Genomic DNA, 15,643 nt, shown 5'->3' with positions numbered 1-15,643 from the left:
AGTCTCTGCTCCAGCTGTTGCTCCGACTCTTCTGCGTCTTTCCGGGGAAACGGAGAAGTTTGCTCGTCACAGCGGAGAGTTGAGCCGCGTCCCGGTGCGTCGGTGGCTCGGTCTGACCCTCCGGACTCCCACCGGCCCCCCCTGCTCGATCCACCCATCAGGGAGAGAGAGAGAGAGAGGGGGGGGGGGGGGGGGGGGGGGGGGGAGGAGAGAGAGAGAGAGAGAGAGAGAGAGAGAGAGGTTAAACCTGGTAGTTAATGAACATCTTGTGAAACAGCTGCAGATCAGATTCTTCTTCTTGTGTTTGAATGTAAATAGTTTGTTTGGTGGATGAATGAAATCAACTGATGAATAATAAATAATAAATGTATGGATCAGATGTAGAGTTTCATCACGAGCTCAATCTCTTCTCCATCAGTACAAAGTATTTCTCATAATTCAGATCCTTTGATGACGTGTTTTTCACACTTTGTGTTTGGTCACGTGACACCAGCCTGGTGCACAGCTCCATGAAGAGATGATGGTCTCACTCTGCTGCAGAGGAAGTGGACCTCAGAGCTTCAACATCTGCTGGACAGATGTTAGAGCAGCGTGTTCATGAACATGGCGTCACAGTCACATGTTACACTGACACACGTGTGTTGAGGATCATCACAAAGTCACATGATGACCTCTCCACACAGTGAGAACTGGAGCCTGTCAGGAACTGACTCTGTCAAGCATTTCTGATCCTGAAGTCACAAAGAACTGAGACGGGCTTGAACAGGAAGTGACATCATCATGTTGAGACAAGTGTCTCCACAAAATAACACAAACTGTTCAACACAACAGGCCCAACATGTCCACTGTCTTCAGGACATCATCTCTCAGACACTTTGTGTCCCTTGTCTCTGCTGGGAACCTCCCATCATCAATTATTTCCCAGCATGCAGCTGTTCCCAGAGGCCTGCTGCAGTCTCCCCCTGGTGGTTGTTCTGAGGTGGTGGTCGAGAACGTACAACAAGAATCTTCATCTACGTTTGTATAAAACGTCCTCGGGTCAGTTTTCTATTAAATATGGTAAAATGTTTATGAAACAGTTTCCTCAGAGACTTAAAGATGCTCTGCTCTTCATCGACTCTTCTTCATACTGTAAATGTCTCATTCACTTTTCTTCTGCTTGTTTCCATTATGTCAAACTGGTGATTTTGTTCTTTTACCTGCACCAAGGACGAGATGTTTCCACCAGTTTGTTTGAAGAGGAAAGAAAAGCTGAGTCATGATTCCAGTGAAGTCGGTGGAAGGATGTTTATTGAGTATTAAAGCAGAGACAAGTAGAAACAGAACTTTTCTCTCTGAGATGTTTTTCTTCTCGTTACATCTGGTTTGTCACAGAGGAAATGATCCATGTGTTTGATTCATAGACTGAATATAAAGGCTTTGACTGGGATGTGCTGCTGTTATACTGCACCGCCACCTGTGGGTCAAAAGTAGAAAAGACACCACCGCTCTGCACCTGATGCAGAAATGAAAACGTCCCATTTTTAAATCCAGAGTTTTGATCTTTTGTGTCAAAGACAAAACTCTGATTTTAAACTCAAAGTGATTTGATTGTGTTGAACTTTGTGTTGAACTAAATCAATTTGTGACGTGAATCCAGGAACTTTAAGATCAAAAAAAAACAGAATGTGGTTCTACACACATGGAAACAGACTGAGGGACAAAGGTGGAACAGAATAAAGGAAACTTAAACACATATATGTGACTCTTTATAGAGGAGTTATATATTCTGCTTGTGTATAAAAACAATCGGTGTGGAGGACCATCTAGTGGTGAAGTTACATATTACAACCAGCTCCTCTGATTCCTCTGGAGCTCTGTCTCCACTCTGCCTCCCAGCAACAAGGCCCAGTCAGAGCCGCTCTACACACAAGCTGCTGCTGCTTCAGCCTCTGGATCCTCAGGACACAGCTCAGCCTCCGTCCACACACACTGTCCTCTTCACACTCAGCTCCACTAAGATCACTCCTTCCAGCTGTTGAGAGAAGAAGACATCAGTGTCACAGAGACTCACTTCATCAGCTGTGAGTCAGTGATGCAGCTCATCCAGTAGAAAGAGCAGCAGGGATCAGTCCTGTTCAGAGGTGGAGCAGCTTCCTCTCTGCTTCATGTTCACGTGTTGGAATGAACACGCTAAGAGCTCAGTGTGTGTCCTCTGCATGTCAAAGTGCAGAGTGGACACCTGAGAGGTGAATTTACTGCTGTTACAGGTGAAGCCATGTTTCACTGTGTGTTGATGAACATCTGCTTCTGACAAACTGGGACCAGAGGAGACAGATGGACCTCAGCAGAGGTTCTGCTCTGTATAAAGAGCTCCTGGTTACCATGTGATGAGGAGAGGCTTCAGTCCCACTGATCTCAGAGCTGTGACAAAGATCCACCTGATCAGTTCTTCACTGATGAAGAGAGAGGACAAACTGTCTCAGATCAGATGAAGACGACACTGTCTCTGTCCCTCGTGTGAGGCTGTCAGCTGTGGTCCAGCTTCACTTCCTGTTCACATGAAAACAACAACAACTGTCCTCTTCACGTCAACTGCACTGACAATGGCTCCGCAAGCACTACGCAGTTTTATTTATATTACGTGTTTTCTTGTTTGTTTTTTTGTACACACTGCACTGTCGCTCATACAGTATGATCGACTGGCACTTTTGGAAATACGTTCGTTGCTAAATACGGAGTTTTTCTCAACTTAGCGGAGTGCTTGCTGCGGCTCCTTTGTCCTGCCGCCGGTCTGTTTACCAATACGCCGACGGAGGAGAAAGAAGCGAGGGAAGCGCGCCGGTATCCTAGCCGAGCATTCTACTCGCGAATGTTCAATCCCTGGACAATAAAATGGATGAGCTGCACGCACGGATTAACTTCCAGCGGGACATCGCGAACTGCTGTGTGTTGGCGTTCACGGAGACCTGGCTGGATCCCATGGTGCCTGACTCCGCCGTTACTCCGGCCGGTTTTTCCATCTACCGGCAGGACAGGACCTCCGAGTCAGGTAAGATCAGAGGTGGAGGGGTGTGCTTTATGTTGAACTCAGCACGCTGTTCACCAGACCTGGAGCTGCTAACGATAAAAGTGCGCCCTTTTTACCTTCCCCGTGAATTCAGCTCCGTTATAATCACAGCTGTTTACATTCCACCGCAGGCAGATAAAACGTGCGCGTTAGACGATCTGTACGGAGTTAATAATGGACTTGAGGATGCTCACCCTGAGGCAGTCTCTATTGTTGTTGGTGACTTTAATAGGGCTAATATGAGGAAAGTTCTGCCTAAATATCATCAACATATTAACTTACCCACTCGGGGTGATCAGACCCTTGACCATTGTTACTCGCAAATTCGGAACAGCTACAAACCCCTCCCCCGCCCCGCTTTCGGGAAGTCGGATCACGCTTCCATTATGCTAGTTCCAACCTACAGACAAAGGCTAAAACAGGAAAAAACGGTTTTTCGGGCAGTTCAACGCTGGAGTGCTGAATCCATCAGCACTCTCCAGGACTGCTTTGAAACAACAGATTGGCAGATGTTCTGTGTTGCAGCTGATGGGGACATTAACGAATACACAGATACTGTCTCTTCATATATTTCCAAGTGCATAGATGATGTTGTCCCTGGGGTCAGTGTCAGGACTTTCCCAAACCAAAAGCCCTGGGTAAATGGCAATGTCCGTGCTAAGCTCAGGAAGTCCAGATGTGACCTGCGGGGGGGCCATCAGAGATGGTAAAAGAGACTTCAGGGACAAGCTGGAATCAAACTACCTCAGCTCTGACCCCCGGCGCTTGTGGGGTGGCCTGCGACACATCACTGGCTATAAAGGGAGAAATAGCAGTGATGATCAGCATGCTGCCTCCTACCTGATGACCTCAACACCTTCTACGCACGGTTTGAGGCAACCAACATCCTTCCATCTGCGAGACTGGCTGAGGACCGAGACGATGACTGCACTCTGTCCCTGAACGTGGCTGACGTGAGGCGAGAGCTTTGTTGGGACATGGTTTTTGTGCAAACCACAGGCCTCCTTTCAGTCAAACTTGTAACAAACATGCCGCATGTGCTGGAGTGGACTCAATCCCCCAAGATGCCACAGGTTCCATTGATCTTAGAAAGTCAAGGAACTCAGTCTCCCAGAGGATGTAACAGGATGCTGCATGTCCTGGGGTCTGGGCAATGTCACACAAAGGTGTCAAGAACCACCAGGGTCAACTCCTATTGGTCACTCTGGTCCAAGACCTGTGAGGTCACCGGGGCCAATATAAGGAGAGGTCTCCCCAAGATCTTCCTCTTTCTACAATCCTTCGAAGGCCAGCAGGCTGTCCAGCCTCTCTTCTCCTACATCGCCAAGGGGGGGGCCTGGCTGATCCAGCTTCCTTCTCTATCCAACCCACAACCGGAGGTCAGAGGTGCAGCTCCCAGCTCACCCCTCTCAAGGAAATCTCCTCGCCCTTCAAGCTCTACAAAACTCCTCGTAGCGACGCGATGTCCTGCAGGAAAACTTCAACCAGCATCTGAGCACACGGCTCGACAGAATCGCGAATGCAGAACTCTACGACCACCAACCCAGGAGACGTCACAGAACTGCAACTGGACTGCAACTTCTTTTCCCCTTTCCCTCGGACTGGTAACATAATCTGGGCTTAATAATTATACTACGCTAAGCAAGACTGTTTATTTGATCAGTGTGTGTTTATAAGTTTGATATGTGTTGTGATATTGTGGCAACAAGTTATTTGAAAGTAATTGTTAGTTAGGCCCTTCATAGGCCTCCTTTGTAGGTCTCTCTGACTCTTGCATTATCTGATTAACATCTCCACAGACACACGCATAGTCTCCACCTAATTAAACCTACCCCCATAAAGCAACCTCAGAAGAAGGGGGGGGGGGGCTCTTATCTTAGGGACCATTTTTAAAGCATGCTAATTTACATTCACACACACACACACACTCACACACCTCCTTGTTAGTTAGTTTGATTGTTTAGTAATTTGTGTTTTTATACTTTATTATGTTCATAATAAATGTTCTTCTTTCACAAATGTTCTGTCATTAATATTGCATAAGTGAATCTTGCCAACTGTTACACTGTTAAGAACTCCATAAACCTTCATTGTTCATTATATAATCTTTAATGGTAAAATATTGAGATTTCTAATTGAACGAGATCTAAATGAGACTGATCTTAATCAATGAATAAGCTATCTTTTCCCTTCTATGAAGGGTGGTGCCCCGCGAGAACTTTATCCAATTAAAGTTATGATTTAATATTAATATTTTAAATATTAATGTTTTACATTTTATTTTGATAACCAAATTTATTGAGTGCCTAAAGGCACACCATTCTATGGTAACTCTTTTTAAGCACTATTGCACAACAGCTTCAAAGAGTGAAGCCTCGAAAGTCATCTGGGCCCGATGGAGTTCCAGGCCGTGTCCTCAGGGGGTGCGCCGACCAGCTAGTGGAGGTCTTCACCTCCATATTCAACCTCTCCCTACAACTGTCAAGAGTCCCCACCTGCTTCAAGCAGGCCACCATCATCCCCATACCTAAGAAACCATCGATCACCTGCTTAAACAACTACCGCCCTGTAGCACTGACCTCCACCATCATGAAGTGCTTTGAGCGGCTGGTCAAAACCCACATCTGCTCCACCCTTCCTGACCCCCTTGACCCCTCCCAGTTTGCACACCGCCCCAACCGATCGACGGACGATGCCATCGCCCTGACAACACACACCACCCTCTCCCTCCTGGAAAAGGCCAACACATATGTGAGGCTGCTGTTCGTGGACTACAGCTCCGCGTTCAACACGATTGTTTCTGCCAAGCTCGTCCCCAAGCTCAGGAGCCTGGGTCTTAAAACCCCCCTGTGTAACTGGATCTTGGACTTCCTGACGAGCAGACCCCAGGTGGTGAGAATCGGTAACAACACCTCCTCCTCACTGACCCTGAGCACCGGGGCCCCTCAGGGCTGCGTGCTCAGTCCCCTTCTGTACTCCCTGTACACACAGGACTGTGGCAACACACGGTTCAAACATCATCCTGAAGTTTGCAGACGACACCACCATCCTGGGTCTCATCTCCAACAACGACGAGACCGCCTACAGAGATGAGGTCAGAGGAGACATGGTGCCAAGAGAACAACCTGTCTCTCAACGTCTGCAAGACCAAGGAGATGATCGTGGACTTCAGGAAGCTGCAGAGGGGGGTGGGGGGGGGGGGGGTGTCAAGGTCAGTTACACATCGATGGAGCTGTAGTGGAGAGAGTCTCCGAATTCAAGTTCCTCGGTGTGTTCATCACAGATGACCTGACCTGGTCCAAACAAGCGGACTCTGTGGTGAAAACTTCACAAAAGCGTTTATACTTCCTGAGGAGACTCAAGAAGTTTGGCATGGCTGCAAAAACATTAACAAACTTCTACAGGTGCACCATTGAGAGCATCCTCTCAAGCTGCACTACTGCCTGGTAGCTGCTCCGCTGCTGATCACAAGGCCCTGCAGAGGCTGGTGAAGACAAAGGAGCATCACCGGCTGCCATCAAGGACCACAGCCATCCAGGCTGTGGACTTCTCACCCTGCTGCCGTCTGGCAGACGTTACCGGAGCATCGAGCACGGACTACCAGACTCACAAACAGCTTCTACCCCCCCCAGGCCATTAGGCTTCTGAACAATCAACATTGACCCCCTTAACAGTCACCATGTACATTCTGCTCCCACACTCATACAAATACACTTACTCCACATATATTCATTTTATTCAATATTCCCCACTTCTTCACCCTGTAAACTGCTGCTTCATTGGACTTTTATCTGCCTATGTAATACCTATATGCATATTATTTAATTTAATTTAATATTACCTAGTCCTTCACCGTGTAAACTGCTACTTCATTTGACTTTGACTTGACTATGTTATATTTATACATATATTCATGTTCATATTATTTAATTTAACATTCCATTCACCCTGTAAACTACTGCTATACTTGACTACATTATATGTTACGATGTGATGTTATATGTTATGTTAGATAGCATTTTTTTTTTCTATCCTCTGAATAGTCACCATGTACATTCTGCTCCCGAATCATACAAATACACTTACTTCACATATACTTATCTTATTTAATATTCCCCACTTCTTCACCCTGAAAACTGTTGCTTCATTTGAATTTATTTGACTATGTTATATGTTATACATATATTCATATTATTTTATTTAATATTCCCCACTCCTTCACCCTGTAAACTGCTGCTTCATTTAACTTTGACTTTAATTTGACTATGTTATATGTTATACATATATTCATATTACTTTATTTAATATTCACTTGACTGTGTTATATGTCATATGTTACAATGTTATGTTATATGTTATGTTACATAGTATGTTATTTTTTTTGTCATTTTGTAAAGTCGCCTACTGCGTAGATGTTTGCCTGCCATGTCATAAGAATTTCACTGCTCCGATGACGCTGTCATTGGTGCATGTGACAATAAACTTTGATTTGATTTGATTTGATTTGATCCCAAGCAGCTTGTGGCTCGTCTGATTGGCCGACTGTCGTCTCTCTGTGTCTCTGTCCAATCCTGACGTCTGTCCTCATTGTCCTCTCACAGCTTCACTGAGGAAACACTGAGGCCTGAACTACGAAGACACTTCAACATGTCCAGGAGATCTTTCTGAGATCAGCTCAACTGAACCTGACAGACACAGTCAGGCTAAGTGGTCACATGACGCTGGTTATCAACTCGTTAAGTTAACTCAGGTTTTCCTCATCGAGAGGGATCATCTGGATCGTGTCAATGTGTAAGTTACAGCGCCCCCTTAGAGCATTTGGTAGAAATATATTACTAGACCACGACATAATAACGTGTGTGAACGAGACAAATAACTCGAGGCCACGAGATCTGAATCTGTTGTTTACTAACAAGATGAGTGGAAGAGAAGAACACACACACTGTCTCAGTGTCTCTGAGGACACACACTGTCTCTGAGGACACACACATGGACCTGTCTCCAGGAAGCTGAGGTCATCTGGTGTTTTGGGGACAGGATGAGTCTGGAGACATTGAGATGTTCTGGGTGAGTTAGAGATCAACTGAACCAACCAGACGTTGATTTAAACTTCCCTTATCCGTCCCTTTAAGGAGAGTGTGCACCACACAACAGTGTAGAGTCACTGTGGTCAGTGGGCGGAGCTTCTATACGGGTTGATCTCCAACTGAACCTGGAGCAGGTTAGCTGTCATCAGAAGTTACCATGGTGATTGACCTGGTTAAGAAGTGGACGAGCTTCGTAGAACTGAAAAAACTAAACCTGAAGTTAACCTGATGACCACAAATCCTGCTTGGTAGCACAGACCCTGGATCTGTGATACTGACTGTGTTTAGTAACATACTGATGAAAGCAGCGTGGACTGACTCCAACCATCTACTGACCTCAGAGTCTCCAGTCGACAGGTTGGACTCTGCTTTAGATCAAGCAGCTCCTTCACTACTGAGTCCTGCAGGTTGTTTAGAGTCAGATCCAGTTCTCTCAGATGAGAGGGGTTTGACCTCAGAGCTGAAGCCAGAGAAGAACAGCTGATCTCTGACAGACTGCAGCTCCTCAACCTGGATAAAGAATAAAACTTAACTTTGAATTAAACTGAGTTCATGTGTGAAAATAACAGACACATATTCATGTGAGCACAGACTCATAACATGGAAGATAAATATGAAATCAGACATGTTGGACTAAAAACGAGTCCTGATTCAGTACAAATAGATTATTTGGACCCGGTCTCTGTCCTGCAGATCAGTTTAGGAAATCCAGAACTAAACTCAGTGTTTTAACAAGTAGCTGAATATTTAAAATGTCACAGATTAATTTATGAATGGATTCAATTTATGTATGAAGAGGAATAATGTTAAATTAGAATTAAATGAGATAAATTGTGTATAAATGCTGTTTTATAGATATGAGATCTACAAAAATCAATCACTGAACTGACCCCAGAGTCTCCAGTCGACAGGTTGGACTCTGTAGAAAACCACACAGCTCCTTCACTGATGAGTCCTGCAGGTCGTTGTTACTCAGATCCAGTACTCTCAGATGAGAGGGGTTTGACCTCAGAGCTGAAGCCAGAGAAGAACAGCTGATCTCTGACAGACTGCAGCCCATCAACCTGGATAAAGAATCAAACTTAACTGTAAATTAAACTGAGTCCATGTGTGAAAATAAAGGACTTTGACTAAACATCACTGTCTCTGTTTTCAGACCTGAAGTCTGATACAAGTTGCTCTGGACAATTTCTGGAACTTTTCCTGCAGCCTCCTAATAAAGTTTCTGAGTGAGTCCATGTGAGAATAGAGCAGGTGAATGTCCAGAGGATTCACAGAGAGCGAGTGGACGTGTTGATGAGGTTTCTAACAAGTGACGGACATGAAAATGGAAGAACTCAAATATCTCAGGATGAAGAAGAGGAGCCGTACACATAGAAGACGAAGACGTCAACTTGGAAACACGAGGAGATTCCAGATCATTTGGTGATGAGGGACGATGACGGTGTGGATGAGCTGTAAACAACAACACTGATCTTCCCACAGCAGAGTTTATACGTCATGTCCAGCCTCCTGCTGCTCTACAGGCTCCGCCTCCTGCTGCTCCACCCGTTCTTCAAATGTGAAAGTCAAACTCCAGAAAATGACCAGAGTTCATGACTGAAAACAGCTTGAAAGTCCTCGTGTCCTTTTTGTTCAGTTGTTTGTAATATTTAACTTCACCACTAGATGTCTCTAAATATCTTGCTGGACATGTTCAGGAGTCGTACACGTGAACAAGTGGACTACGTTTACATGTACGACACCTGGAGACGTCACTAACTCCTTCACAGCGAACCTGTAACTTAAAGGAGACATATTATGAAAATGTCACTTTTGTAGTGCTTCTACACGTTAATTTGGGTATCTTGCATGTCTACCATCCCAAAAACTCTGGAAAAAAACAACTCTCGTGATTTATTATAGTTACTCTATGTCAGAACAGTCATGCTTGAGTGACTGCGAATGAGCATCCGTATGCTTCTCTTGTCACAAGCGAAATGGGAGTCTCCCTTACATGGCCTTGGCACGCCCCCCCTACACTCATTATAGATACGATATTTGCCAAAGCACTTCACTTCGTTTTGGCAAACCTCCGATACACCTGGAATAGCTAGCTAGCAGCATGAAGCAAATGAAGCACTCAAGATGCGCCGTGGTAGGCTGCACAGATCCGCCTCAGAACACACAAGAACGAAATGGATTGGATTCGTATTTGAAGGCAATGTCCCGGACAGAATTGGCAAAAGTCTGTTGGTGTGCGCCCCGGTAAGCCCTGGGTTCCTCCCGGGGCTATGCATGTAGGAGGGTCGTTTTTCCATCACTCGAAGCCTGCCTGCGAGGCTGGGGCTGTCGCAGGCAGCCGGGGGTCTCTGCCGCACGGTGGATAAGTGATGGAAAAAGTGACGCTCAGACAGGCGTAGCCCCGGCCTTGGGGAGACACGGCGGATACCCTGGCGGACACACCGGGGGAGACACCGCGGCAGGAGACACGGGGGTCTCCGCCGCGGTGTCTCCTGCCGCCGAGTTAGTGACGGTGTCTCCGCCGTGTCTCCCCCCCCCCCGGATGTTGGCTCATTAGCTTTTAAAGGAACAGGCACTCAAAACAGGTCAATCTGAGAATTGGTGTTTTAGACAGGGGAAAAAGGTGCTGTTTTAATTGATCCATGTGGTATTTTAACCTAAATATGTTGAGACATTTCATTAAGACCCCAAGGAACCATATCAACTGTGGTGAATGGGCATAATATGTCCCCTTTAACAAAACTTAACGTATCCATGGTTATCATGGAGATATGTGTTTTGGCTCCGCCCCTCGTCTGAATGTTCCCACATGTTCCTGTTGATGTGAACGAGTCGGACCCGGACAATCTCCTGCTGCTGCTTCAGCTCCAGAAAACGTCCAACCCACTTGTCAGAACATGTTCCACAGTTGATGTGTGAAAGGGTGAACAGTTCTATGATCATGTTTTCTTGAAGTGGTGATGATCTGAGCAGCAGTTGGACCAGTTGAAAGTGGTGCAGGGAGCCTGAGGAACACGTGTGTACAGGGCGGGACAGAGATCTAGAGGTGAAAAGATAAAGGCATGGACGACCCTGTGTATTTAAATACATTATATTTAAATATTTTATATTAACATACTTTATATTTAAACATTTTATACTTACCTAAAACATGAAACTTCACCACTAGATGTCACTACATTCTACACACTGAACCTTTAACATTAAAACATGATGTCTGACCTCAGAGCCTCCAGTTGACAGGTTGGACTCTGTAGAAAACCACACAGCTTCTTCACTCCTTTGTCTTGCAGGTTGTTTAGAGTCAGATCCAGTTCTCTCAGATGAGAGGGGTTTGACCTCAGAGCTGAAGCCAGAGAAGAACAGCTGATCTCTGACAGTCTGCAGTTCCACAACCTGGATAAAGAATAAAACTAAACTGTAAATTAAACTGAGTTAATGTGTGAAAATAACAGACACATATTCATGTCAGCACAGACTCATAACATGGAAGATAAATATGAAATCAGACATGTTGGAATAAAAACGAGTCCTGATTCAGTACAAATAGATTATTTGGACCCGGTCTCTGTCCTGCAGATCAGTTTAGGAAATCCAGAACTAAACTCAGTGTTTTAACAAGAAGCTGAATATTTAAAATCTCACAGATTAATTTATGAATGGATTCAAGTTATGTATGAAGAGGAATTATGTTAAATTATAATTAAATGATAAATTGTGTATAAATGCTGTTTTATAGATATGAGATCTACAAAGTCAGTCAGTGAACTGACCTCAGATTCTCCAGTCGACAGGTTGGACTCTGTAGAAAACCACACAGCTCCTTCACTGCTGAGTCCTGCAGGTTGTTGGAGCTCAGATCCAGTTCTCTCAGATGAGAGGGGTTTGACCTCAGAGCTGAAGCCAGAGAAGAACAGCTGATCTTTGACAGACTGCACTTCGTCAACCTGGATAAAGAATAAAACTTAACTGTAAATTAAACTGAGTCCATGTGTGAAAATAAAGGACTTTGACTAAACATCACTGTCTCTGTTTTCAGACCTGAAGTCTGATACAAGTTGCTCTGGACAATTTCTGGAACTTTTCCTGCAGCCTCCTAAAAAAGTTTCTGAGTGAGTCCATGTGAGAATAGAGCAGGTGAATGTCCAGAGGATTCACAGAGAGCGAGTGGACGTGTTGATGAGGTTTCTAACACGTGACGTGAAACTGGAAGAACACAAATATCTCAGAATGAAGAAGAGGAGCCATACACGTAGAAGACGAAGACGTCAACTTGGAAACACGAGAAGATTCCAGATCTTCTGGTGATGAGGGCCGACGCCGGTGTGGATGAGCTGTAAACAACAACACTGATCTTTCCACAGCAGAGTTTATAGTCATGTCCGGCCTCCTGCTGCTCTACAGGCTCCGCCTCCTGCTGCTCCACCCGTTCTTCATATGTGAAAGTCAAACTCCAGAAAAATTTCCAGACACTATTTTACAGAGTTCATGACTGAAAACAGCTTTAAAGTCCTCGTGTCCTCGGGGCTCAGTTGTTTGTAATATGTAACTTCACCACTAGATGTCTCTAAATATCTTGCTGGACATGTTCAGGAGTCGTACACGTGAACAAGTGGACTACGTTCACATGTACGACACCTGGAGACGTCACTAACTCCTTCACATTGAACCTGTCACTTAACATAACTTAACGTAACCATGGTTATCATGGAGATATGTGTTTGGGCTCCGCCCCTCGTCTGAATGTTCCCACATGTTCCTGTTGCTGTGAACGAGTCGGACCCGGACAATCTCCTGCTGCTGCTTCAGCTCCAGAAAATGTCCGACCCACTTGTCAGAACATGTTCCACAGTTGATGTGTGAAAGGGCGAGCAGTTCTATGATCATGTTCTCTTGAAGTGACGATGATCTGAGCAGCAGTTGGACCAGTTGAAAGTGGTGCAGGGAGCCTGAGGAACACGTGTGTACAGGGCGGGACAGAGATCTAGAGGTGAAATGATAAAGTCATGGACGACCCCGTGTAAGTCCTGAAACCAGAGGAAGGGTTTCATGTTGGAAATGAACCCAAAGTGGAAGAAACAGGGCTGAAGAACATGGTCCTAAAAATAAAAGACATCAAATATAATCAACTTGGACTCTGGACCCTGAGCCCAGTCCCACAACACCAACGCATCACGCTGTCATGTGGTCAGTCCACAGGACCACCGGGACAAGTCCTGGTTAGCTTCCACAGAAACATTACATGTACACATTGTCCAGCATTGGATTGTTTCTCTGTCAGTAAAACTTCAGTCACATTGAGCCTGACTCGGTCCTCAGCGCTCATTCTACAAACATCTCTCAGCTCAGTATCAGTGTTCACTGTTAGGAACACATGTTCTGACCTTTGACCTTAAAGCTCCAGTGTGGAAGATTCAGGTGAAAGGATCCATTGTTAGAAACTGAAGAGAAAAGAATCCTAGAGATGTTTTCACTAGTTTCATGTGAATTGTACCAGTTGTTGTTTACATTCGAATGAGACATTTATATTGAAATACTTTATATTTACATACTATATATTTAACTGCAACATGACACTTCACCACTAGATTTCACTAAGTCCGACACACTGAACCTATAACATTAAAACATGATGTCTGACCCCAGAGTCTTCAGCCGACAGGTTGGACTCTGTAGAAAACCACACAGCTCCACTCCTGAGTCCTTCAGCCTGTTTCCTCTCAGATCCAGTTCTCTCAGATGAGAGGGGTTTGACCTCAGAGCTGAAGCCAGAGAAGAACAGCTGATCTCTGAAAGTCTGCAGCCCTCCAACCTGGATAAAGAATAAAACTTAACTGTAAATTAAACTGAGTTCATGTGTGAAAATAACAGACACATATTCATGTCAGCACAGACTCATAACATGGAAGATAAATATTAAATCAGACATGTTGGACTAAAAACGAGTCCTGATTCAGTACAAATAGATTATTTGGACCCGGTCTCTGTCCTGAAGATCAGTTTAGGAAATCCAGAACTAAACTCAGTGTTTTAACAAGTAGCTGAATATTTAAAATGTCACAGATTAATTAATAATGGATTTGAGTTATGTATGAAGAGGAATTATGTTAAATTAGAATTAAATGAGACAAATTGTGTATAAATGCTGTTTTAAAGATATGATATCTACAAAAGTCAGTCAGTGAACTGACCTCAGAATCTCCAGTCGACAGGTTGGACTCTGTAGAAAACCACACAGCTCCTTCACTCCTGAGTCCTGCAGGTCGTTGTTACTCAGATTCAGTTCTCTCAGATGAGAGGGGTTTGACCTCAGAGCTGAAGCCAGAGAAGAACATCTGAATTCTGACAGTCTGCACCTCTTCAACCTGGATAAAGAAATATGAATATTAGAATGTGTCCTCCTGTTGTTGTGGATCGTCATCATGTCAACACAGACTCTCAACTTGCTGCTGACCTCAGTCCAGTCTGTGACCTGAAGATAAATATCAGATCAGACATGTTGGACCATTGTTTCATTCATCAGCTTCTTCTCTGTGTGTTGGTCACTGAGCAGGTTTGTGTAATTAAACACTGTTTAAAGTAGGGATGGCTCCTGACAGTCACTTCCTGTTTGTTTCTATACTTATCAACTGTCCAACGTGTTTCAATAAGAATGTGTCTTATTTTGAAAACCTGAGGAGGACGAGTGCTCTGCCTCAGTCCACATGTTATTTACTGACACTTTCTTAGTGATCAGGAGCAGGTGAGTGCAGGTGAATGGAGTTGATGAGGTGGACGTGACTGACAGGCTGGGTGAGTGACAGATGACTGAGGGACAGTGAGCAGAGCAGAACTGAGACAATTTAAATAAATAATGACCCAATAAGAAAGAAAGTCTGAAAAGTGAAGAAGGATTTAAGGACCTCAGAGTCTCCAGTCGACAGTTTGGACTCTCCAGTCCAGAACACAGCAGCTTCACTCCTGAGTCCAGCAGCTTGTTTCCACTCAGATCCAGTTCTCTAAGATGTGAGGGGTCTGACTTCAGAGCTGAGGCCACGACTTCACAGTGAATCTCTGAGAGTTCACACCAACTGAGTCTGTAATTAAAGAAAATATCTGTTAGAATAAAATCAGAAAACACAACATTCATACAAAACGTGATCATGTGACCCTCACTCTGGTAAATCCCCTCTTTGCCTCATGAACAACATGTTAAAAACTCCTCAAGAGAATCCTTTCAGATTTGGTTCAAGCGTTCATTTAGACTAACAGAGGAACTCATTCGATTCAGGAGGTCAAAGGTCAAAGGTCAAGGTCAGACAACATGTTCATGGCCTCTTGAGGTCTCAAGTCTGTCTTTAGGGGATTTCTTCACAATCTGACCAGTTGGACTCAAAGATAAATTGATTAGATCTCGATCTACATTGTTTATTGTTTGTGGAGGAAGCTGGAGAACCCAGAGAAAACCCTGCAGACACCAGGAGAACCTCCTCCTCACAGAAAGGCTGCACTAACAGTGTTGACC

At 44.7% G+C, this 15,643-nt stretch overlaps 2 protein-coding genes across 2 annotated transcripts in view; both read right to left on the bottom strand.

The window, feature by feature from the left end:
* Nucleotides 1-15,643, bottom strand: part of LOC128425788 (NACHT, LRR and PYD domains-containing protein 12) — a 99,892-nt gene that overhangs the window by 77,971 nt on the left and 6,278 nt on the right. The gene's annotated exons all lie outside the window — the stretch shown is intronic.
* Nucleotides 1,269-15,209, bottom strand: LOC128425794 (ribonuclease inhibitor-like). The gene is made up of 4 exons (XM_053412622.1): nucleotides 15,042-15,209; nucleotides 9,027-9,200; nucleotides 8,473-8,646; nucleotides 1,269-2,014 (listed from the first exon to the last, which is right to left on the bottom strand). Exons 2-4 carry the CDS (start codon nucleotides 9,194-9,196, stop codon nucleotides 2,002-2,004), a joined length of 357 nt encoding a protein of 118 aa, XP_053268597.1. The 5' UTR covers nucleotides 9,197-9,200; nucleotides 15,042-15,209; the 3' UTR covers nucleotides 1,269-2,001.

The sequence above is a fragment of the Pleuronectes platessa genome, chromosome 20 (assembly GCF_947347685.1).
Source record: "Pleuronectes platessa chromosome 20, fPlePla1.1, whole genome shotgun sequence".
In the NCBI taxonomy this organism is placed as follows: Eukaryota; Metazoa; Chordata; class Actinopteri; order Pleuronectiformes; family Pleuronectidae; genus Pleuronectes; species Pleuronectes platessa.
This window is presented reverse-complemented; position numbering and strand designations above follow the sequence as displayed.

Bases quoted from the DNA above. Each gene is read 5' to 3' on its own strand.
- LOC128425794 (XM_053412622.1), bottom strand. From the start codon at position 9,196: ATGGGCTGCAGTCTGTCAGAGATCAGCTGTTCTTCTCTGGCTTCAGCT. The intron at 8,647-9,026 runs GTCAGTTCAGTG...TTCTTTATCCAG, and splicing joins TGTCGACTGGAGACTCTGGG to GTTGAGGAGCTGCAGTCTGT.